Consider the following 22,087-nt stretch of genomic DNA (forward strand, 5'->3'; position numbering starts at 1 on the left):
TACACCAAGATGCTATTTACTTTCAACAGTCATATGCAGCTGTGTTATAACATGATGTAGTCAATCTACATGTGTATACCTACAATTTAAAAAAAAAAAATGACATCACTAATAAATTAAGTACATTTAACTTGGCTGGGGCACCGGTCATTGTGCCAGTGGTAGTGAAGGCTGGATCTGCAGTCACTCGTCTCCTCTGTGACGCGAAGGCCAAGCGAGCGGTCTGGACAATGTCCCTGGACGTCCCTCCGTGCTCACCCCGCGCGTGCTCTGGACCAGCACCCGATCCGGCCCGGGGATGCACGCGCTGGTCGCGGCGCCTCCCGCGTTCCCGGGGTCTCCACGCTGCCCGTCCTCACTACATGCAGCACTTGCCTTTTTCTTCCGCTACACCACTTCATTGTTCCTTCTCCTAGTACACAAACACTTTTCTATCTAATATGAAAGCAGAGTCCCTAGAGCCGCCCGAGCCGTGTCCACCAGCCTGTGCAGGGCTCAGCTTAGGGCCGCCGTCCTTCCGCGGGAACCAAAGGTGACAGCTTGAGAGAAACAGAACGAACTGCAGTGATTTTGGATTTAATGCAGAGATTTAATGGAGTCCACAGAGTAACGCTCCATCTGGAATCCAGTGACTTTTACACCTTCATGAGAAACAGAAGATGGATCCCACCCCAAATTTAAAGAATAGGGATTTTCAGAAGTCTTTGCGTGATACGAGCAAAAGGAACAGTGACTTTCAGAGAAGTTTGTTCTCCTGTATTGCCTTAATGCCTTGAGAACATCACCCACGTAGGGGTGGAGAACGCGTTTGCCATCCCATGCCTTAAGTAACGCCTACTACAGGATACAGAAACTCTGGAGCTGTGATATGAGAATAGCGACCGACCCTCTCGCACGTGCTGTAGCTGAGTTCTGAGAAAAAACCACACACCCTACCTGTACCAACCCACATACAGCGAAACCTCCACAGCTTAGCAGAGCGTCCCACGGCATTTCTGAGGAGCAGTTGTTCTAGGAGAGCTGCAGTTTCAGTTCAAACTGAATGGTGTTTAAGCCAGTACGTCTGTGGGTCCCGCTGGTCGAAGCCGATGGTGCCAGCAGGACGTTAACGGCAGCGACGTGGCGGCCGCGCCGAGCGGCGGGAGAGCGGCCGAGCGGCAGCGAGCCCTGGCACAGCAGCTGAGAGCCCGTCACACCAGACAGCTGCTATTTTTCTCCCGTATATGCTGACCATCCGGTAAAATGTAAAAACGAGGTGGCATTTGCCTTCAGGGCAAGCAAAAGGGTGTTACTGTACAGGTACAACTGGAACATAAACCTTCCGCGATGTGTGCACAGCGGATCTCTGCGGTTGTTAGGTTCTCCCTAAGTAGGTTGAGCTGGAACAGACCTGACCCTCCATAGCGCTGCGAATGGATGTGATCCCCGGGTGCAACTCCCTCGCTCCCATCTCCATTCAGGTGGAAATGAGCTTCCTGGTTCTTTGCTTTATCAAGTCCAGAGACTCCTGGTTCCACCTGCCTCTTCCGCGGATGTCGACAGAGACCCAGCTCTGCCGGTTCAGTCGCTGTGACTGTCCTTGTCGTCCTTTGGCAGCTGCAGGCTGGACCTGGCCGGAGAGCTGGTGGCTCTCTTGATCACCTCCATCCACCTGGCAACAACACACAGGATAAACACTCGACCCCTCACCCACAGACGCACCATCTTGTCCTTCGGTTATGAGCTGCACTCCCCCCACCAAACCTCCCAACACATCCATCCTCTACCTTTCTTTTAGGAAACTAATTCTGCAAATGAGCAGCTTGAGATGTGGTACATACACCGCGGGAAACGGCTGCCTGTCCAAGTGACAGCTGCTCTGTTCTCCTGTACGTGTACAGAACGTGTTCACCAAGGAGGACAGGCTGACAAAAATTTTCCTTAGTCGATGGATTGCTTTTCTTACAAGAAATTATGTAATAAACTTGATCATATGGAAGAAAGCAAAGGAAGAAGGAAAAAAGCAAGACAAACATCCATTGCGGATTAGACACCTTTTTCCTTGAAGTCAGCACGAGCCCAGGGGATTGAGGAGCACAACTACTCCCCAGGAGCTGGTCCGTGCGCTCCCAGCTCTGCAGTCGCCGCCCGAGGACACGGGAGCGCGGGCACCTCAATAAAACCACACTCCAAAACAAGCAACACTGCCCTGCGCAGCAGAACACAGCGCAAGCACTTCCAACGGCAGAGTTCAGGATGTGATGCATTTGAAACACAATTCACTTTGGACCATGTGTTGAAGCCCCTGACAGCGCTGCTAAACGTAACCGTAGAGAAAGCAGGAAAGTGAAAAGCAGTGTTGCACTTGTTGCTCTCAGCCTTGCGTTAGAACTCCCTTTTCCAGAGATCGAGAGGGGAAAACAAAACCAAACCAACCGTATTCTCACCAGAACTCTAACTTAGAAAGGTGAGTCCCAGGACCTGGTGGGGCTGAGCGTCCCCCAGCCCCACTGCACTGCCCCCAGCTCCAGGGAACCCGCCTGGCTCCGGAGCCTCCAGCTCGCGGTGCAGCCACCAGCTCTGCCCCACCAGGACGGCTCTGGAGAGGACGGATCCCCAGCCACGGCCATGAGGAAGAGGAGGGAACGTCATAAGGTCACTCAGACTATGAGGCAGTCCAAGGGAGGGCTCTGGGTGACCAATCAGTGAGTTAACAGTGCGTTATATACCAAGACAGATAGAGAAAACAGAAGATTACCTCTCAAAGGTGTATTTGCTCTCAGCCCTGAAGAAATACACATGGGACTTGAACTGCAGCTTGAAGACGTAATCCTTGTGGATGCCGTCGGCCTCGGCAGGGGAGCTGACCGCGTAGCCCAGCAGCGGGAGGCTGGCCAGGGGAAAATCGTCCTGCAAGAGCCGCAGAGCCCGGCGCTGAGTGGGGCCGCCCGGCCTCAGCGCTCGCCCAACGCGCGCTCACTGCTCTGTACCACACAGCCCAGGGCTTGGTGGATTTGGTAGGAGAGAACGGGAGGAGGAGTGGCCTTTATGTTCTGCGAAGCCTCCAATAGCTGATAACAAAACCCTTCCCCAACTCCTTTCAGTGTTTTTACAGAGCTATTTGCTTCTGTTCCCTCGCCTGTCACTGCCTCCGCGGGCTCCCCTCTTCCCCCTCCACATCCCCTCTCTGTAATTCCAAGCACAGATCCAACACGAAAGTTAAAACACCCTCCCAAAAGAAACATGCACTCAAGGCAAGAAGCCTGAAGAAATAAACAAGGTTTATTGGGTTAAAAAGATTCAAAGTTATGGGTTGCACTGCAGCAGAATTCATTACCCAGCAGGCACCGAATGCACCATGGGCAGAAAAATCCCTGTTGCCCATGCCCAGCAGGGAGAGAACTGAGCAGAGATTGAGCAGAGATTGAGCAGAGATGAGCGGGGACTGAACGGGGACTGAACGGGGACGAGCAGGGACTGAGCAGAGATTGAGCAGAGACGAGCAGGGACCAAACAGGGACCGAACGGGGACTGAGCGGGGACTGAGCAGAGATGAGCAGGGACTGAACAGGGACTGAGCAGAGATTGAGCAGAGACTGAGCAGGGACTGAGCAGAGATGAACAGGGACTGAACAGGGACTGAGCAGAGATGAGCAGGGACTGAACGGGGACTGAGCAGAGATGAGCAGGGACTGAGCAGAGATAGAGCAGAGACGAGCAGGGACTGAGCAGAAATGAGCGGGGACTGAACGGGGACTGAGTGGGGACTGAACAGGGACTGAGCAGAGATTGAGCAGAGATTGAGCAGGGACGAGCAGGGACTGAGCAGAGATGAGCAGGGACTGAACGGGGACTGAGCAGAGATTGAGCAGGGACTGAGCAGAGACGAGCAGGGACTGAGCAGTGACTGAGCAGGGACTGAGCAGGGACCCAGCACAGGCTGCCAATTGCCTCCCCTCCAGCAGTCACTGACCGAGGAGACATTTTCCCCCTTACCACAAGGTCAGCACCATTAACAGAACTGAAAACGCTGATTAAATTCTGCAAGAAGGTCCCGCAGCCTTAGAGAGACCAGCTTCAAATGCCCTCCTGTCCCACTCTCCCCCACGCAGCACCGAGCCACAGAACCCCAGGGCTCCCGGGTGCCCTGACCCCCAACCGCAGCCCCGCAGCCGCGTTCGCCCACCTGGTGCGTTTTGTGGAAGAACAAGCAGAAGTTGGTGAAGACGACCCACAGTTTCTGCCAGCCGTTGCTGTTCTTGAACTTCCTCAGCAAGTATCCAGAGAGCTGGTTCTAGCACAGAATGAAAAGAAAACTCCGGTGAGACCCCCGGTCACTGCCGCAGATTAAACCAGCCCTTGCTCCCCTGCTGCAAAAGACCTTCCAGATATTTCACATGGTGACTGAGTGACTTTGGATCTTCAGTTCACTAACTCACAGCTATCTTCTGATGAACAAATCAGTAATTTTTCTCCACTAAGGGCAGGTCTGCCTTTACGAGTAAGCGCTGGCCGCAGTGCAGGCAGCGTTAGGCAGCGCACAGGAGGGTGCTGCACCGGCCCATCCCTGCAGCAACCGCTCTCCTCTTGCAGCCCGTGGTCAGGGGAACAGTGACAGCCCCCAGGGCGTCCAACCCTTTAGCCACATTTTGTCACAGGCAGAAAACCCAGGTAGAACACACTGTGCGAGATGGAAAATAAAGCAGAAGAGGAAACCAAGGGTGCCAGAGTTGTGCCAAGCTCCACGTGGCAGCTACGCAAAGCCAAGCCCAGCACGGCAAGCAGGCTGCGGGGAAGCTGAACATCACTGCCTCGGGGCCAAAGGCGCTCAGAGCTTGTGCAGCGGGATAAAGAAACCTACGGCACGGAGTGAGAGCAAACGAGTTTTATAATTAGAGGAAAAAGCAGGATACACAGCAGAATTACACAGAGAACCATTTTGGGAAGCAGAAATAGGCAGGTATCCTGTCTCAAGGCATCCCCGTGCCAGCGCAGGTGGGGCAGTGGCACAGTGAGCAGCACTGCGCTGTCACAGAGTCACAGAACGTCAGGGGCTGAAAGGGCCCTGGAAAGCTCATCCAGTGCAATCCCCCCATGGAGCAGGAACACCCAGATGAGGTTACACAGGAAGGTGTCCAGGCGGGTTGGAATGTCTGCAGAGAAGGAGACTCCACAACCTCCCTCGGCAGCCTGGGCCAGGCTCTGCCACCCTCACCAGGAACAAGTTTCTTCCCGTATTTCAGTGGAACCTCCTGTGTTCCAGTTTGCACCCACTGCCCCTTGTCCTATCACTAGTTGTCACCGAGAAGAGCCTGGCTCCATCCTCCTGACACTCCCCCTTTCCATCTTGATCCCCAGGAATGAGTCCCCCCTCAGTCTCCTCTTGTCCAGCTCCAGAGCCCCAGCTCCCTCAGCCTTTCCTCACACGGGAGATGCTCCACTCCCTTCAGCATCTTTGTTGCCCTACGCTGGACTCTCTCCAGCAGTTCTCTGTCCTGCTGGAACTGAGGGGCCACAACTGGACACAATATTCCAGGTGTGGTCTCCCCAGGGCAGAGCAGAGGGGAAGGAGAACCTCTCTGACCTACTGACCACCCCCTTCTAACCCACCCCAGGTACCATTGGCTTCCTGGCCACAAGGGCCCAGTGCTGACTCATGGTCACCCTGCTGTCCCCAGGACCCCCAGGTCCCTTTCCCCTACACTGCTCTCCAACAGCTCGTTCCCCAACTTACACTGGAACCTGGGGTTGTTCCTGCCCAGATTCAAGACTCTACACTTTCCTGGGCATCCCAATGCTCCTCCCCACCAGCACAGCTCAAGAGGCATTTTTACCTGGATCATGCACAGGTAATCAGACAGGGACAGGCTCTGGTTCCGGTACCAACAAACATGGGTGGCTGTGTTGGGCCGTTGGGCCTGGCCCAGCAAATAGCGAGGAGGAAGCTCTGGAGAAACAGCAAGAGAGCAGAAAACTGAGCAGAGAAAAGGGGGAGAGAAAGAGAACAATGGAATATTAGGATAAGAGAAGTGATGCAAGAAAGGCGTCTGTTAAAGGAAAATGGATTGTGAAAAAAAAAATACAGTATTAGAACATGGAACAGACCAAAGTGAGAGGGAGCTGCAAGAACTCAGATGTTTAGTCCCAGACCGTGGCGCAGGGAGGCCTCAGTATCCGCGTACAGAAGATGGTGCCTTTCACACAGTTACCAGCAGGGAAAAGGAGGCTTGTCCCTCTGATAGAAACCACTTTCTTTGCCAGCTAAAGTGCCCAACATCTGGACTGTAAGCCAGGGTGCCATCTATAGGGCGCCCTTTACTGAGATGATCGATACGGGCTTTACATCAGGGAAACCCAGGAGCTTCAGTGCCCAACTCTTAACTCTCTCCATCAAACAAAAAGTGCCTTAAGAGCAAGGGAGGGAAGGCAGGAGGGTACAAACACAGAGGTGCAGCACTCCACCCCATTGCTGTTTGTCTAGTTAGTGACCTCGTTGTTCTCCTCTCGGTATTTATGGTCCTCCCCACTTCTGAAAGTCTTCAAAGCATCCCAGCCTCCAAGGAGGTATCCTACCCACCTGACCTTGCCAAGCTGTCGCCTGAAGTCAAACCGCAGTGCTGCTGCAAGCAGCGCTGTGTGTGAGGAGCGCTCAACGGACAGCTGTCTCGAAATCTGCAGCATTCAGTACCAAAATGTGCCACCAGTGCTGCATCAAGCCATGCTGAGCGGTGAGACCCAAGGTAGGAGCAGCTCAGGGGACACCTAATAAGCCCCTGTTCAGTACGACACACCAGTGCCCCAGAACGGCACTTCCTAATGTCTGCTGCTTGCCCTGCCAGCAAGGGAAGGGCACACAAGAGTCGTGTTCCCGCGGAGCTTAACACGCTCTTCGTAATTCTAGGTGCAGTAGAGTAGCTAGCCAGACTCCAGCACAGCAGAGGTAATTCTCTAAAGGAAAACATCACGGATATCTAATTTATCCTCCAGTGAGGCTGCTGAAACCCAGAGGAATCCCAGAATGTCAGGGGTCGAAGGGCCCTGGAAAGCTCATCCAGTGCAATCCCCCCATGGAGCAGGAACACCCAGATGAGGTTACACAGGAAGGTGTCCAGGCGGGTTGGAATGTCTGCAGAGAAGGAGACTCCACAACCTCCCTGGGCAGCCTGGGCCAGGCTCTGCCACCCTCACCAGGAACAAGTTTCTTCTCCTCTTTAAGTGGAACCTCCTGTGTTTCAGTTTGCACCCATTGCCCCTTGTCCTGTCACTGGTTGTCACCCAGAAGAGCCTGGCTCCATCCTCCTGACACTCCCCCTTTCCATATTGATCCCCAGGAATGAGTCACCCCTCAGTCTCCTCCAAGCTAAAGAGACCCAGAAACAACTCAGTCCGAGGATATCACGGGCTTCCTTTAAGGTCTCCCTCCTCCAGCGCCTCTGCCAAAGCCAAGCCCCGCTGCCAGGACATGCATGCGGACACACAGACATGCACAGGCAGACATGCAGCGCCCGTGCCCTCCCGGGGGAGATGGAGGCCGAGGGGTGGCTGAGCGAGCCGGGAGGGACAGAGCGAGAGGCGAGAGCTGCGCCCGGTACCTCGACAGCCACACTGTGGTCAGTCATGGAGACGCTGGTGTTGCGGTACCAGCACACGTGCATGGTGGTGTTGGCACGGTGGTGGCTCTGCCTGTCCAGGGAGCTACGAGAAGAGTGTATGTCATCTTCGGACTCCTGTTCTAGAGAGACCTCATCAGAGGATCCTGGGGGAGGAGAATTCGGCAGCGGTTTAAGAAAAGTGTGCAACGCAAAGAGCAAGAGAAGCAGGGATTCCTGAGGAAAACTGTCGTCTCTTGCAATGGTCCCGTTTTAAAACACGTCAACTTGGATTTGTTAGACAGCTCCCCAAGGCCGCTCGGAGCAGACTGTGGCTGTCAGTACTCTGCTCTGCTCGGGGCAGCTGGCCCAGTTCTGGGTAAAACAAACCAAAATCCCCACACTTCAGCTTCAGTCGATTCTTGGTGAGGAATAGGAAGAAATGCTCCAAGGAGGGATACTACAAGTTTCACACATCCATAAAACCACCGAAGACAGGCACGAGAATGCTGGGCTATAAAAGAACTTGTGGATCTCCAAAGACACCAAATTTCTGGACAAGAAAATACACTGCATGGTGAAATTGAGAAAAAATCTATGTAGGAAATGAATAAGGACTTTATAAGATGAACAGTTCTGCAACTGGAACATCTCTGCCGCATCCAAAGCAACTGGAAACTCCAGTCTAGGAAAACAAACCAAAAGCACAATAACTTTCCATTACCATAGGAATTATAAAAATACTCCATTTACGTCAGCAAATTCACAAAAGGAAAAATAAAAAGGACAGGAGAAGCGACGCTCTTCAGGACGGCAGGGAACAGCACTTACTGTTGGAGCGGTTGCACACTGAGTTTTCCAGCAGCATGTCAGATTTCTCAGTAGATTTCTTGGCCATTTCAATTGCCACGTTGAGGTCCTCCATCCACTTGCCCATCTCTAGGCGGGTACTGCAAGACAAGCAGTGCAAACAGAGACTAAAATAACCCCTAAAAACTTGGAATTGACAGCAAAGAGAAGGGCACGTGGCATCGCCCTCGGGAGCTGTCGGGCTCAGCAGAGGAATTACGTGGTCTAGGCCATCGCTGTTCTTCATACAGAAAGCGTCACAGCTGATGGGGAATTTCAAACATCAAATTGCGTTTTCCCTCATAAAAACATTTTGGAGATGGGTGGTATGACCGTACTGGAAATTATTTTTTCAAAGGATGAAAGGCCACCTGAAAGACGGCGCATCCGGAAAGGGATCTGGGATTCGCCTCTGTGCTGGTTTGACAGAAAATGAGTTAATCTGCTTTGTGCAGTTAGAACGCTTTCTTTTTCATAGCTAGCACGGTCATTGTTCAGACTTAGTGTGAGAACAAGAGATAATACCCCAGCACTTGGTTCATGTTTGTAATTGCTCTGCTCTGAGAGCCAAGGCCACTCTGAGCTCTGCCCGCAGGTGTGAGGCAGCGAGGAAGGGGATGGACGGACAGAGCTGGACTGACACACAGACTGAGCAGTACGAGTATTCCAGCCCATTAGCCTCATGCCAATTATTTAAGGAGGTGGGGGGATCTCTCTCTCTCTCTCGGGTGTTCTCGCTCTTGCTCTGGTTCTTGGGCACTTTCTCTCGCATGTGTTGTTTCTTTCCTTTGCTCGTTTTCTTGTTGCCGGGGCCGGGGGAGTTTTGGTGCAGGACATTTAGTTTGGCTTTTTGCCATTTTCCAGAGGCCTCAGAGCCCTTCTGCCTTTTTCCTTTTGTCCTCTCTTTGGGATGAGGACCAGGTGCTGCTTCCTGGGACCGGCTGCTCGTGGATGAAGTTCATGGGGGGTTGTCTTGAGCACCTTTTATTTCTGTTTTATACACATATTTACTAGTACTGTATTAGTATTTTGTAATTTTATTAAACTGTGTTTATCTCAATCCAAGTTTCTCCCTTCCCACAAACAAACAAAACAAGCAAAAACCCAAACCAACCAACCATACAACCCCCCCACCAAACCCCCACAACAACAAACGCCAAACTCGCTGCACAGGGACACATTACACAGAAAAGAAATCAGTTTTTTCTCCAAGCCGCCCTTTAATTTTTCTCCTCCCATGAGATCCATGCAGGAACTCTCCCCTTCTGACACACGTTTGCATGTTCTGGATTTTAATGCTTTTTGCATCTCAAAGATTTGGATGTTTACATTTTGTTTTGTCTCCTGCTTCATGGCGGTGACATTGGCGGCTCAGCTAACTAGAAAACAATACAATGGCCACATTATTGCTGCTGCTGTGTGCTTAACAACACAGGCTTCAGTGAGATAAACTGCTCCTTCCCAAAATACAACCCCGATAAAGGAGCTGCGAAGTGTCTCGTGTTTGTTTTGACGCTTTCCAGAGGGCGCATGAAACACTCCCCTGGCTCTGCAACCACACAATCTAACAGGAACTCTTTGGAGATAATCTATTACACCTACCAGCAACTGAGGAAAATTAATATTACCTTGCTGCCACCACGATGGTTTTTTGTGCTGAATAGATGGTGAAGCAGTGTGGGACAGCCCATTCGTTCTCACTCTCCTCCACCTGCGGAAACAGGTTTTTCTCATCACTACAGCGACTGAAAACCACTAAATCTGTCCTCCTCGGCTGGCTGGGAATTTGAGTCGCGATGCAATTACAACACGGTGGCAGTTAAGTACAAAACAGCTGCTCTTTTAGGAATACCACCTACTTCAAGTCTATGTTTGCTCTATACAATAATCTATACTGTGCGTTTCTACGGCCGCACGCCTAGCAGCACAGCACCACATCCAGCAGGGCAGGAAAAGGAGGGTTCTGAGCAGGATACAGCTGGTAACTTACCGGTGGGTCAAGCACTATCAGCTGCAAACCAAAGACAGAAAGAACAGTCCTGTTAGAACAGGGGTGGGGAGGCAGCAGGACTGATCCTCCGCCAGGCTGTCACTGCCCCGGAGCGGCCACACGTTGGGTCCTTGTGCCCTGAAGGAATTGCCTCAACCTGCCTTCAGGCAAAGCCATTTCCTTTACGCTGGGATGCAACTGGGAACCACTTACCAACATGCCGTGCAGAGGAAGATGACCATGAATTTTGAATTGATTTGTCCCTGTAACCCCTTTGCTCGTGTACAGCAACATATCTGAGAACTGCGAAAGGCAGGAAGAACACAATCAACATTCCCAAGATAGCAGGTAGACCCAAGTGTTTTCTGACATAGTTTCTAAAATCTGTTGTTTAAAGGCCATTGTACATGCAGGGAAAAAAATGCCATTTCTCAACCAATTTGACCTACTTTCCTTAAAACCACTCTTTCGTTTACTTACAAAAGAGGCAATTATTTTTTAATATCCTGTTTAAACTACATGTCATTAAGGAAACAAGCTAAAGAGAGTGTATTGTCACGGTCACCCTCTATCTAAAATTCCCTCAGAGTGACTTTTCAGTTATAATTACTGATTTTCATCACAAGTAGAAAACATACTTTCACAACAACTTCATCTTGAAGACTTTGGGTTTATGAAAAGCAGAAGGAACACCCACCAGGAAGAACATCCGCTGCTGCAGACCCTTCTTAGTGAGCTTGTACAAGCAGCCTTCCCGGATGAACTCCTGCAGCACAAAACAAAGTCAGGCAAAGCTCGGTCTTTTCCAATCACAGAGAATTTTAATGGTTGTTTTTTTTTCATCCCAGAGTATACAGATGTTGATTGGTGCCCAGCAATGATTGCTAACAGATTTGTTGAACTGCAGATGACAACTTTCCTCCTGTTTTGTCACCTGAATCAGCTCCTTGCTGCAGCCAGCATTTAAATCAGCGAAGGAAGAGAAGGAAAAGGAGCAGAGTTCCTGCTGGACACCAGCAGTTCACCTATTGCACTTACATCCCACCGTAGTGATGCCATAGCATCCCACAAGCATATGCGATGCTCCTGCACTTATGCTCAGTATATCTATCGAAAACAAAGAAACAAAAAACCAAGCAGGAACTAAACAACCTCCCAGAAAAACAGTCATCTCTGCCAGTTTTGCCCAGTGGCGCAGCTCTCGCCGTCGCTCTGTTCCCCGCTCTGTCCACAGACAGAGGTTGCACCGGAGATGTGAGCAGAGCTGGCCGTGATTTCCTACCGAGGACATGGCAAACCGCCTCCCACGTGAACACAGCCCTGCGGCCCCGCACACTGGCCTCTGCGGTACTCGAAGCATTAGACTGTAGCCAGAGTCTAAGCAGAAGCATTTTTGATCTGTTCTGTAGGACATCACCAAGACATCCATGGGACCTACTATGAAGACAATTCTACAAAGCCTTTACAGTTGCTCCATAAAACACAGAGGTAAATATTATACATGGTTGAAAGGCACCTCCTTGGTAATCAAAACAAGAAATGCTCTAAAAGCAAAGGTACTTACCCTGCCGGGTGCTGTGAGGTTTTCTATCCCAATGAGGTCGTGCTGCAGCTCGCTCAGCTTCTGGAAGTTCTCCAGGCGGATGAGACTGTGCTGCAGCTGAGCCGTCATTTCGGTGACCTCCCTGAGCGCACCTGCAGGGAAACGGCACTGCGGGTGAGGGCACAGAGCGAGCCCACCGCTAACGTCCCTGCAGAACCGCAGCCAGAGAGCAGGACAGAGCAGCGCAGCCGGGAGGGACCTACGGCCAGCACCCAACAACAGCTTGGTAAAGGATGTTCTGTAGCTACCCAAGGGCAAAATGGAGACCACCAGCCAACTTCATAGCACTGCCCGTGCTCCGGGAGATTATTGCTTATCTCAGCTTTTCTGCATATAGGAAGTATTTTACTACACAGCCAAAAGCAAATTAAAAAATTAAAGCCAACTATTTGTACCAAAGATTACTTTATAAATGAATGGAATTTACTATGCAAGCTTTTGGTGCTACAAAGCAATTATTTTTTGACATATTTTGTAAATAATGAAGAGTTCCTAAAAAACTTACTTTTTTCCCCACTGAAAAAGAAGACAAGAAAAGGACTAATTTTTCAGCTTTGGCTGAAACATTAAGATCCATCAGGATTACCATGAGAAAAACACTTTCTGGAGTGCCACAAAAAGTATTCAATCAATGCAGAGAACAGTCTACACCTAACAGTCTACATCTTCTGCATCTTCTAAATGAGCAGTAAAGACCATTTCTAGCTATTGCAGAAAGTCTACGAGCCCCACACCAGAGCACAGCGGGACAGTAATGAAACCTGGTACCAAAAACCTCAAAGAAAAACAAAGTTAATTTTAAAACATAAGCTAAACTGTATTTTGTTTGTTTCTTTTTTTTTTTTTTTTTAACTAAGCTGCCTCCTGCATGCTTTCTGCTGTTCTACTCCACAGAATCCCAGAGTGTCAGGGGTTGAAGGGCCCTGGAAAGCTCATCCAGTGCAATCCCCCCATGGAGCAGGAACACCCAGATGAGGTTACACAGGAAGGTGTCCAGGCGGGTTGGAATGTCTGCAGAGAAGGAGACTCCACAACCTCCCTGGGCAGCCTGGGCCAGGCTCTGCCACCCTCACCCCCAACAAGTTGCTTCTCATATTCAAGCGGAACCTCCTGTGTTCCAGTTTGCACCCATTGCCCCTTGTCCTGTCACTGGTTGTCACCCAGAAGAGCCTGGCTCCATCCTCCTGACACTCCCCCTTTCCATCTTGATCCCCAGGAATGAGTCCCCCCTCAGTCTCCTCTTGTCCAGCTCCAGAGCCCCAGCTCCCTCAGCCTTTCCTCCCACGGGAGATGCTCCACTCCCTGCAGCATCTTGGTGGCTGCGCTGGACTCTCTCCAGCAGTTCCCTGTCCTTCCTGAACTGAGAGGCCACAACTGGACACAATATTCCAGGTGTGGTCTCCCCAGGGCAGAGCAAAGGGGCAGGAGAACCTCTCTCGACCTACTTGCTATATTCTGTGGGGTTTTTTTCCAGATATTTAAGTTACATTGAATTTGTATCTGCTTGTTGTTCCCCAAAAGGCACAGGCAAAATGTGGTCTGTAGCGGGGGGAGCAGGTTTGTGCCCCGCGTGTATCCATCCGCGCGCTCACTCACTGCGGCAGTCGGCGAAGTCGCGGTGCTCGGCCGTGTAGTGCTTGCAGAGCCGTCCCAGCACCAGCTTGTAGTGCATCAGCCTCTGGATGGGTTTGAGCAGGAACGTGTTGAGGGGCAGGTAGCAAACCTTCTGCAGTTCAAACTCCTTATAAACCATCTCCAGCTTCTTCAGGCGCTTCGTTGCTTTCTCCAGTTCCGTCAGGACCTCGTCATGTTTCTGCAGGTAATTAGTGAACTCCTGTTGAACCATACAAACGATAATGGTCTTTAATTGATTTCACAGTGAATAAGGAAAAAAAACATCCTCTCTGTGGAATGTCTTGCAAACAGTTACCTTGAGTCACTGGAATGACCTTGACTAAAACAGAATAAGAAAGCAGAATGGTTTAGTACAAGAAGAGATAGAACTAAAATAGAATGAGAAATCAGAATGTTTTTAGTTTAAGAAAAGATACTTACGATGTGTTAGCCAAACTGCTAGAGCACGCGAAAGATCTATTAGACCAATCGCAAGATATCTTTGAGCGTGCGAACAGCTGGCATAAGCCAATTAAAACAGAAAGTTAAACACGTGTACAACAGCTACTAACTATAAAGGTAAGTGCCTTGCCAAAATAAAAGGTCTCTTGGTTCACCGGCACTGAGAGTCTGTGCTGTTAATCCCTCACCTCTCCTCACTCTGCTTTTGTCTCCGACCATGGTTATATAAGCCAGAACTGCATATATTGTCATAAATGATGATGAAAAAATAGCATTAACGTTATATGTTTCAACGGCTTCATTTTTAAAAAGGTATTAAAAATAAAGATATTTGCTTGGTTGTCCTCCATTCACATTTACCGCAGCCACGGCTCCCTGTGCCTCTGATGAGGTCACCTGTCGGTGAGCGAGTCAGGACAGCCAGTGCTGAGGGGGTTTCTCAGCCAGGTTTACACACTAAAGACACTGGCGGGTTGTTCCGGAAGGGACTCTACTCCCAGTAGAGGTGCCGTCAGCTCAGAACCTGCTCCGCAGTTAAAAAATATGTCTCTTTTGGAATTAAACCAACTTCTGAAACAGTGTCTCCATAGGGGAGCGTTGTGCAAATAGAGGAAAGACGGTGGAGCTAATTAAATAATATTTCTTTGTCTTCTGCTCAATAATCAATAAGCAAACAACCTTTACTCAAGGTAAATGTAGGTGGTTAAATAAGCAACAGTGGTATAAAGCCTTGCTGTAAGTATTTTATTATCTTTTCTTTTAAATTTTTTTACCAACAATAATTATTTGCAAGTCACTTCAAGTTCAGTGGAAATACTAAACCTTGGCCTCTCATCCCTGACAAAAGGCAAAAATGACTCTATAACGTGAGATTCCACTATTTAACTCCTTTATCTACCTTTAGAGTGCGCATATTCCTGAACATGATGTCTCCAATGCGTTGATAATCTCCTTTCACGTGAGCGTTGGTTTTTCCTTCCCTGCAACACACACGAGCAGGTGAAGACAGACAGTGCAGTACATGGGAGACCAAGAGATTTCAATGTCCTCCCTCCACCTTCCCCTGCACCTCAAGAAATAAACATTAAGAAACGCTACCCAGGTATCTGTGTATTTTAAGGACTGCTTTAGTAAAATTAAGGGACTAAAACCAAGCTCTTTGAAATAAGTTGTGCTGCAAGAAATGAACTATAATCTTAACTACAAGAAAGTGTGTGTTTCCTAGATTTTTACCTGCAGATTCATTAAGTGGAAGTTGTTGAAAAAACACACATTATCTTTCTGACCTTGTGTTCTTTCTCTTTTCCAAGGCTGGAGAGACAACATCAGGTTCAACTCAGTTATCTTAAGCGTCTTTTCCAACCTAAATGATTCTGTGAGTACACAAACCTTGGTGCAGTGTGCAACTCGTTCCACTACAGGATATGATGTTCAAGGCAGTGCTTGAAAAATAGGCTTTGCAAAATGTATTGAGCACGTTTTTAAAACCTGAATTTATTAAAGACTTTTTCCTTGACTCTGCTTATGCAGAAATACCAGTTTTAATATAGATTAACTACAGTTTTGACACGTGGATGTAGGAAAAGTTCTATTAACACTTACCAGAGTGATAGCCTTTGCTCAATCTCTTTCAGAAAGCCTCGATGAAACTCATAAATGGGGTCTATGTTAGAGAAGAGTAACGTCATCAATCCCTCTGGCATAGCGTTCTCCTTGATGACTGCGCTGCGGAACCACTGCCGGGAAAATCATCAACTATGATAAACTTCTCCACTTCAGAAATTAATCGTTAGCATAAAAATTTCTGCTCCTGCAGCGATGGAGGAGGAGAGAGTGTGTGCGCAGGGAAACAGGAGGAAGGGGAAATCTTTAGGGAAGACGTAATCTGGGAAAGATGAAAAGATGTAATTTTTTTCCTTGCCAAACATTACAAATATGAGGCTTATTATTGGTTGTGGGCACAAGCATGTTTCTTAATGCAATGATGAGATGGTTGGTAACGGCTCTAAATTACAGACAATTACCGAGCGGCTGCCGCAGCTGATGTTACACCGCTGCTTTCCCTTCCACGCAGACACAACTGCTCGCTCTTAACACCTGGAGCCCTGTGCAAGTTATTCAGTAGCTGGAGGCATCTTGTTGCATGTCACATACTGCACTTTTTTTATTGCTTTCGGTTCCCCGCTCTCTGGCAGGGAGGCGAATAGCACAAAAATCCTCCGGGGTGCCAGGTGTTCCCCCATCTTTTAGGAGAAGTGCTGGGAGGCCTGTAGGAGGAATTGGAATGAGATGGAGCTCGCTGAGCTCGCAAACAGCTCAGCCGGAGATGTACAGCGTTGAAGGAGCCAAACTTCCCTTTGATCAAAGGAAAACAATGGCTTACAGGAACCTAACAGTGACCGTGCTCAAACCTGGAGTAAATCAACTAAAAGCTCCTAAAGAAAAAGACTTGGAAACTCAAGCTGCCTTCCAAACAATGACTCCCATGTCTGCTTTGGGTGAAAGGAGGGGAAAGGAAAAGAAACGACAAAAAAAAAGACTGAACCCCTATGGATCCTTAATACTCTCTGCAATTGCCATCTGCTCTCCCAAGCTGAAGGCACAGAGACTGGAGCCCCCCAGAGTGGCTGCAGTGGCAGCAGAGCGGGGAGCACGAACTGTGCTGGCAGCTCAATGCAAAACATTTTCAGGCTGTTCCTGATCACAGTTTTTAGAGCAAAAGTTTGCCTAAAACATCCAAATGACATGTGATGTGGCTGCTGGAGTTAACACCAGAAGTGCAGAGAAGATATCTGCCTTCCCACGCAAGGATCTATGTACCAGAGAAGGAAACAGCCACACGGCCCATGGATTATGCTTTATCATAGGACTTCCTTCTTCTGTTACATGGGAGAAATCCCAGGTTTTTCCAAATTAACAATTACAAATCCGTTAAGAAAAGGACAAGCATTAAAACCCCTTACCACTGTAATAACTTCCAAGTCCTTTAAATATGTCCGTTCCGTAGCAAGGATCTCCTTTGCTATGAAGTACGCCTTGTCAGTTGGATAGCGCTGAAAGAACACACAGTAATTGAAAAGCATTTAAATATAAATGTTCTATTGATTACTAAGGACAAGCTCAAACCTTACACACGTCTCCCTTTGCTGCGTGCAAATGGAGCAACTGATCACTAACAGGACGCCTCTGTATTCAGTATCGTCTTCTCAAATACTGACTCTATTGTAACATACTATTTGTATTTCAAGATTTTTTTTTAAAATATTGTCAATTATATGTCAGTTGTATGAACTTCCATTTCAAAATCAAGAGAGCACTTTACAAAAATATGGAAACAGTTATTTCAAGTTTCCTAGGTTTTAAACACATCCCTAATCAAACGAAGCACAGCAGATTTGCAATACAGTCCTTTTCCAAAACCATTGTATTTCCACTTACAGCTTTTACCCAAATCCTTTGAAGATCATATTAATTAGTTAAGAAAACACAAAAATGTAACTACATCAACTGTTGGCTGCATGGCTGCTCCAGGGCTGCTGTTTAAAGAGAACAGTGGACAGAATGGATGTGGAAGCACAAAGGAATGAAATGGTCAAGAGAGATATTCTGCAGCTGCAATGAACCAAAATCAGCGACAGCCTGAAAACATACATTATTAAAAAATCACATATAAAGGAACTAACCAGTTTAAAGCTAAGATGCTGCCTTGTCTGCTTAGCTCATTATGCCATGCCACGGTTTTGTGCCAAATCCTTGCCTGGTGAAAAGAAATTCCAGCAAACCTGCGCTGGACTCTCTGCAGCAGTTCCCTGTCCTGCTGGAACTGAGGGGCCACAACTGGACACAAGATTCCAGGTGTGGTCTCCCCAGGGCAGAGCAGAGGGGGTCCCTTTGTGCTCAGGAGCAATCACAAGAGAAGTGAGCTTTGGAAGCACCAAATCCAGAGTGGCACCTCTGCTCGTGGTGGGATTTCTGTGTGTTCCCTGAGAGTTGGGATGAGGTCAGCCGAGATGAAACAAGAGTGAGCAAGCTGGCAACAAGAAGGACCCAAAGACATGGTGAAGACAGCAAACAGCATGGGCCTGTGACCTTCTTGTCTGAGGATCCTGACAGAGGTAAGACAACCAGAACATCGGATGGGGCGAGCAGAAGATCAGAAGGGCACACAAGGCAATTTCTTCGTTGAGGCTGCACAGAAAACTATAAATTACGGTGTGGACACTGACTCCATAAGGAACTGAGTTTGAGTGATGGAGCCTGCCTTGCACCGTAATGGAAGGTCCTGGATCCTTCTCAAGTACCAAAGAGTGAGCAAACCTGGCTGCTCTCATTACCCTTCTGCAAGCAGGCAAGACAAAGCAGCCTGCAGAAAAATGGTCACACAAGTCTGTTGCTAGGTGGACTTCTCTACCTTACTGGGAGCAACGCAGCGTTCTGTGAGTGCGGTTTGTCAGATACTATATACCATGCCCCTGCCAAGGCAAAGTCTGGTAATTTGTTATCCACATCTGAAAAGCAGATGAAGAACGCAGCCCCAGTGACCAGGCTCTGCTGAACCACCCGTGACCGATGGCATCAGAGGAGTCACCGTGACGGCTGCTGCTGAGAAAGCTGGAGTCGAGGTCAGGTCTTCTGCTGCGTGAGAGGACCACTCTAAAGGTCCTGTTGTGATCAGAAAGAATGGCTTGGAGGACCAGCGTGTGGTGGTTTGGACCAATGCAACCATGGTGTGACTGCGTGGGAAGAAAGGAACCTAAGAAGAACGCACCTTCTATATCAACAAGTGTTAGCTCTGCACTATATTCTCTATGCCTGCTCTGCAGTGTCTTCAACAGTCTCGGCACAAAGACAATGGGGTCTTTTACATTCTAATAGAACAGTTACAGCCCAAAAGGCACCAGGTGCACTGCCACTGTTTTACTTCACATACATATCCACCGTTTCCCCCTCAACGCTCATCTCGGGAGGCCACATTTCTTAGAATATCTCCCATTGGAAAGGACCCATCAGGAGCATTGAGACCAACTCCCTGCTCCTCGCAGGACTGCCCAGCACTGAACCACAGGACTATGAGCACCGGCCAGATGCCCCTGGAATTCTGAGAGACCTGATGCCATGACCACTTCCCTGGGGAGCCTGTTCAGCGACCAACCAGCCCCTTGGTGAAGAAGCTTTTCTTGATGTCCTGGCTGAACTCCTGTGTCCATTCTGGGGTATAAAAGGCAGATTTCAAGCAGAGCCCCTGCTGTGCTGGGACCTTCGGTTCCTGCACATAGGGCAGGAGGTGGTCCCAGCAGCTGAAGGCTGAGAAAAGCCCTACGGCAAGGGGGCAGCGGGGGCTCCGGCCACAACAACAAGAGAAACAGACCCGACCAAACCTTCTGCAGCGGAGATTTTAACACTAACCACCAAACACATCTGTTCTACCACAAAACGTAGTGCAATCAACATCAGCGCAGCTCCTCACCCAAAACCAGCCCTGTTTGCGGTACACACGTTCCCAGTCACATTTCCTTACCTTACGCTTCATTTCCTCATCCTCTTCCATCCTGGCACCGCCAGCGTCGCTGAGGACAGGGCTCAGAAGAGGAGATGAACCCTGGCCAGCTGCGTTCAAGTTCACCTGGAACGCCGGGGTCAGGCCCAGGGGACTCTTGAGCACGAGGGCAGCGAGCGGAGCATGTTCCTCTGGGAGCCCTGGGCAGGAGAGAACGAGAAGATGGAGCGGAAAAGGAGAGAAAATGGTTTCGAAGACAGCGCATCTAAGACTTTATTAACACTACCCGCTGTTAGTGTAAACCATAATTGCCTTCTCGCATTATTTAAAAAAAAAAAAAAAGGCAAAAGAAAAGAGAAAAGAAATAAAAGGGGCGTACATAAATCCAAAGACTAAGTGCGTATCTCAAACCAAAACGGAACGTTCCCCACAACCCATTTGCTGCGTGGCAGCGTGATAAGGACAGACACTGTTACAAGTGCACGTAAGGGAAAAGAGAAATTGTTCAGTGTCTCAGAAAAAGTGCTCGAATCCCGTTGGATTTTGTTGAGTAGCAGCAGGGTTTGCAACATAGGATTATACCGCACTAACGAGAATACAGCTTTCCATTTTTTCTTTTCAAAATAAGAGTTGTTTTTTACCTATGACAAATCATTCCACTATTCCCCACTCCAGAAAAAAATCCAGAAGACAAAGCTCATTAAAAATGCATTCAGGAATCAGGGAAGTTTATGAATCACATCACAAAGGAACCAATTCTGCAACAGTGAGTATTTACTGGATGGACACAATCTTGCACAGCAAAACCTGGGTGAAGCAGGAGTAACACGCACTGCTTTGCTTTAGATTATTAACTGGCAATCTTTTTATCTCTATTATTTCATTTGTAGGCCTTTTCTGACATACAAGGCACCATCCCAGTCACCTGAAGCCTGGGAGAAGCAGCTGCTCTCCTGTGTCCTGCAGCCTCCACGGGGTTCAGCAAGCAGCTCTGCTTTTTGGGACCAAACGAAGGCAACAGACACTCCAATTTCACCGTGCCCGCAAAACTCCTACCTAACCTCACCTACATTTTTTTCCTGCTCTTCCCTGAGCCGGGCAGTCAAACTTGGGCAGCTCAGGGAGCTAAGCGGGTACCAAGCGCTTCAGAACTGCCGCTTCGACCCGGCCGCTCGAACGCTCGGCCGCGCTCCCAGCGCCATCCCTTGTGCGCCACGAGCAGAAAGCGAGGGCTGCATCACACCTACGCCAACAGCAAAGCCCAAAGAACCAACTCGTCCATTCCCAGGCTACTTAAGATCATCCCCAAAGGCTTTAAAAAACATAATAGCACCCGGTCCCCGTGGACAGGCGCTATGTGGGCAGCGCCGCGGGGAGCGGGGTGGGAGCTGCCGTGTCCCCGCGCCCGAGCGGCTGCTCTGGGGCTCGGAAGACCTGCAAAGCCCCGTCAGGGCCGAGCTGAGCGGGCCTGAGTGCAGGATCGCACACGGACTAATGCAGGAAGCAAAACAGTGCTGTGCTCGGTCACCTGGAAGAGATTCAGAGCCTCCGGGCTGCCGGGTTAACTATTAATACACTAGTCACTCTGCAGCGGGTTTTTGTTTCTGTCTGAGCATTCTCTTCATTCCAGCTGCTTTTGATATCAGCACAGGAAAGCAACGTCTGGCATTAGCTGCACCTACAGGGGACAGGAGTTTATTGCAAGTTTGCTTTTACATGTCAGGGATGCTGAAACAACAGCTTAAAAACAAACAAGCCACAGGCTCACAAGGGTGAGGAGCTTCTTTAAATGCTTGGAATTTAACATGATGTAGCAACACATTCCAGAATTTGTCACTTGAATTGCTTCTGGACAGACTGAATGCTCAGATACAAGGGGAGTGAAAAGGATACAACTTGCTACAAACCGCACTGCCTGCCTACTTCAACGGAGTTGTTCTGTTTGGGTGGTTTTGTTTTCCTCGGCAGATGACGGTACAAGCATGTGCTGAAATTTCCCTTTGCATAATCCAACAGTATTTCCCCACTAGAGCAGCGAGAGCGGAGCCCCCAGGCTCAGGTCAGACGTACAGCCATTCTCTGCTCCCTGCTAAAGGAAGATCCGTGCAACAGAACACTCCTAATGAGGTAGAAATATTGGTGCAAAGGTGAAAACACGTGAACGATTTCCTCCGGCATCGAACCGTGGTGCCCCACGGTGCCCGGCCCGGGCAGCAGCGTCCCCACTGCTCTTGGAGAGGAACGTTTCCAGCCTCAGCGTTCTGCGGGAAGGGGAAATCTGTTCTGCACAAACGTGGCTGGGAGCGGCGGGCAGGGTTTCCATGCAGTGACGTGGCTACTGAGCGATGGAAACCAGACACGGCTGCCTTCTCCACACAGCAAATTCCTGCTCTCACAGCTCACGCGCGTACACTGAACTCAGCGCAACATCCAGAAGTGTGACAGTTGAGTGGAACGTCCCACATACTTCAAGATCTTTAAGAACATCAATACTTCTTAGTTAA

At 49.2% G+C, this 22,087-nt stretch overlaps 1 protein-coding gene across 6 annotated transcripts in view; it reads right to left on the reverse strand.

Annotated features, from left to right (window-relative positions):
- FARP2 (FERM, ARH/RhoGEF and pleckstrin domain protein 2) overlaps positions 1-22,087 on the reverse strand; it is a 75,159-nt gene continuing 53,072 nt past the window's right edge. For 3 of the 6 annotated variants that reach the window (XM_082056218.1, XM_082056217.1, XM_082056222.1), the window contains exons 14-27: positions 19,605-19,783; positions 17,050-17,139; positions 15,689-15,822; positions 14,985-15,066; positions 13,607-13,844; positions 11,972-12,102; positions 11,105-11,173; positions 10,621-10,710; positions 10,046-10,128; positions 8,400-8,518; positions 7,572-7,735; positions 4,166-4,273; positions 2,738-2,889; positions 1-1,651 (exon numbers count right to left, since the gene is read on the reverse strand). In XM_082056218.1, coding sequence (XP_081912344.1) covers positions 1,561-1,651; positions 2,738-2,889; positions 4,166-4,273; positions 7,572-7,735; positions 8,400-8,518; positions 10,046-10,128; positions 10,621-10,710; positions 11,105-11,173; positions 11,972-12,102; positions 13,607-13,844; positions 14,985-15,066; positions 15,689-15,822; positions 17,050-17,139; positions 19,605-19,783 — 1,730 coding nt within the window. In that variant the 3' untranslated portion in view covers positions 1-1,560. Of the gene's footprint in view, positions 1,652-2,737; positions 2,890-4,164; positions 4,274-5,813; positions 5,954-7,571; positions 7,736-8,399; positions 8,519-10,045; positions 10,129-10,620; positions 10,711-11,104; positions 11,174-11,971; positions 12,103-13,606; positions 13,845-14,984; positions 15,067-15,688; positions 15,823-17,049; positions 17,140-19,604; positions 19,784-22,087 lie in introns of those variants that run through there. The other 3 variants (XM_082056219.1, XM_082056221.1, XM_082056220.1) reach the window with 3 other exon arrangements.

Source organism: Streptopelia decaocto (genome assembly GCF_964273445.1).
Source record: "Streptopelia decaocto genome assembly, chromosome: 6".
NCBI classification, from domain to species: domain Eukaryota; kingdom Metazoa; phylum Chordata; class Aves; order Columbiformes; family Columbidae; genus Streptopelia; species Streptopelia decaocto.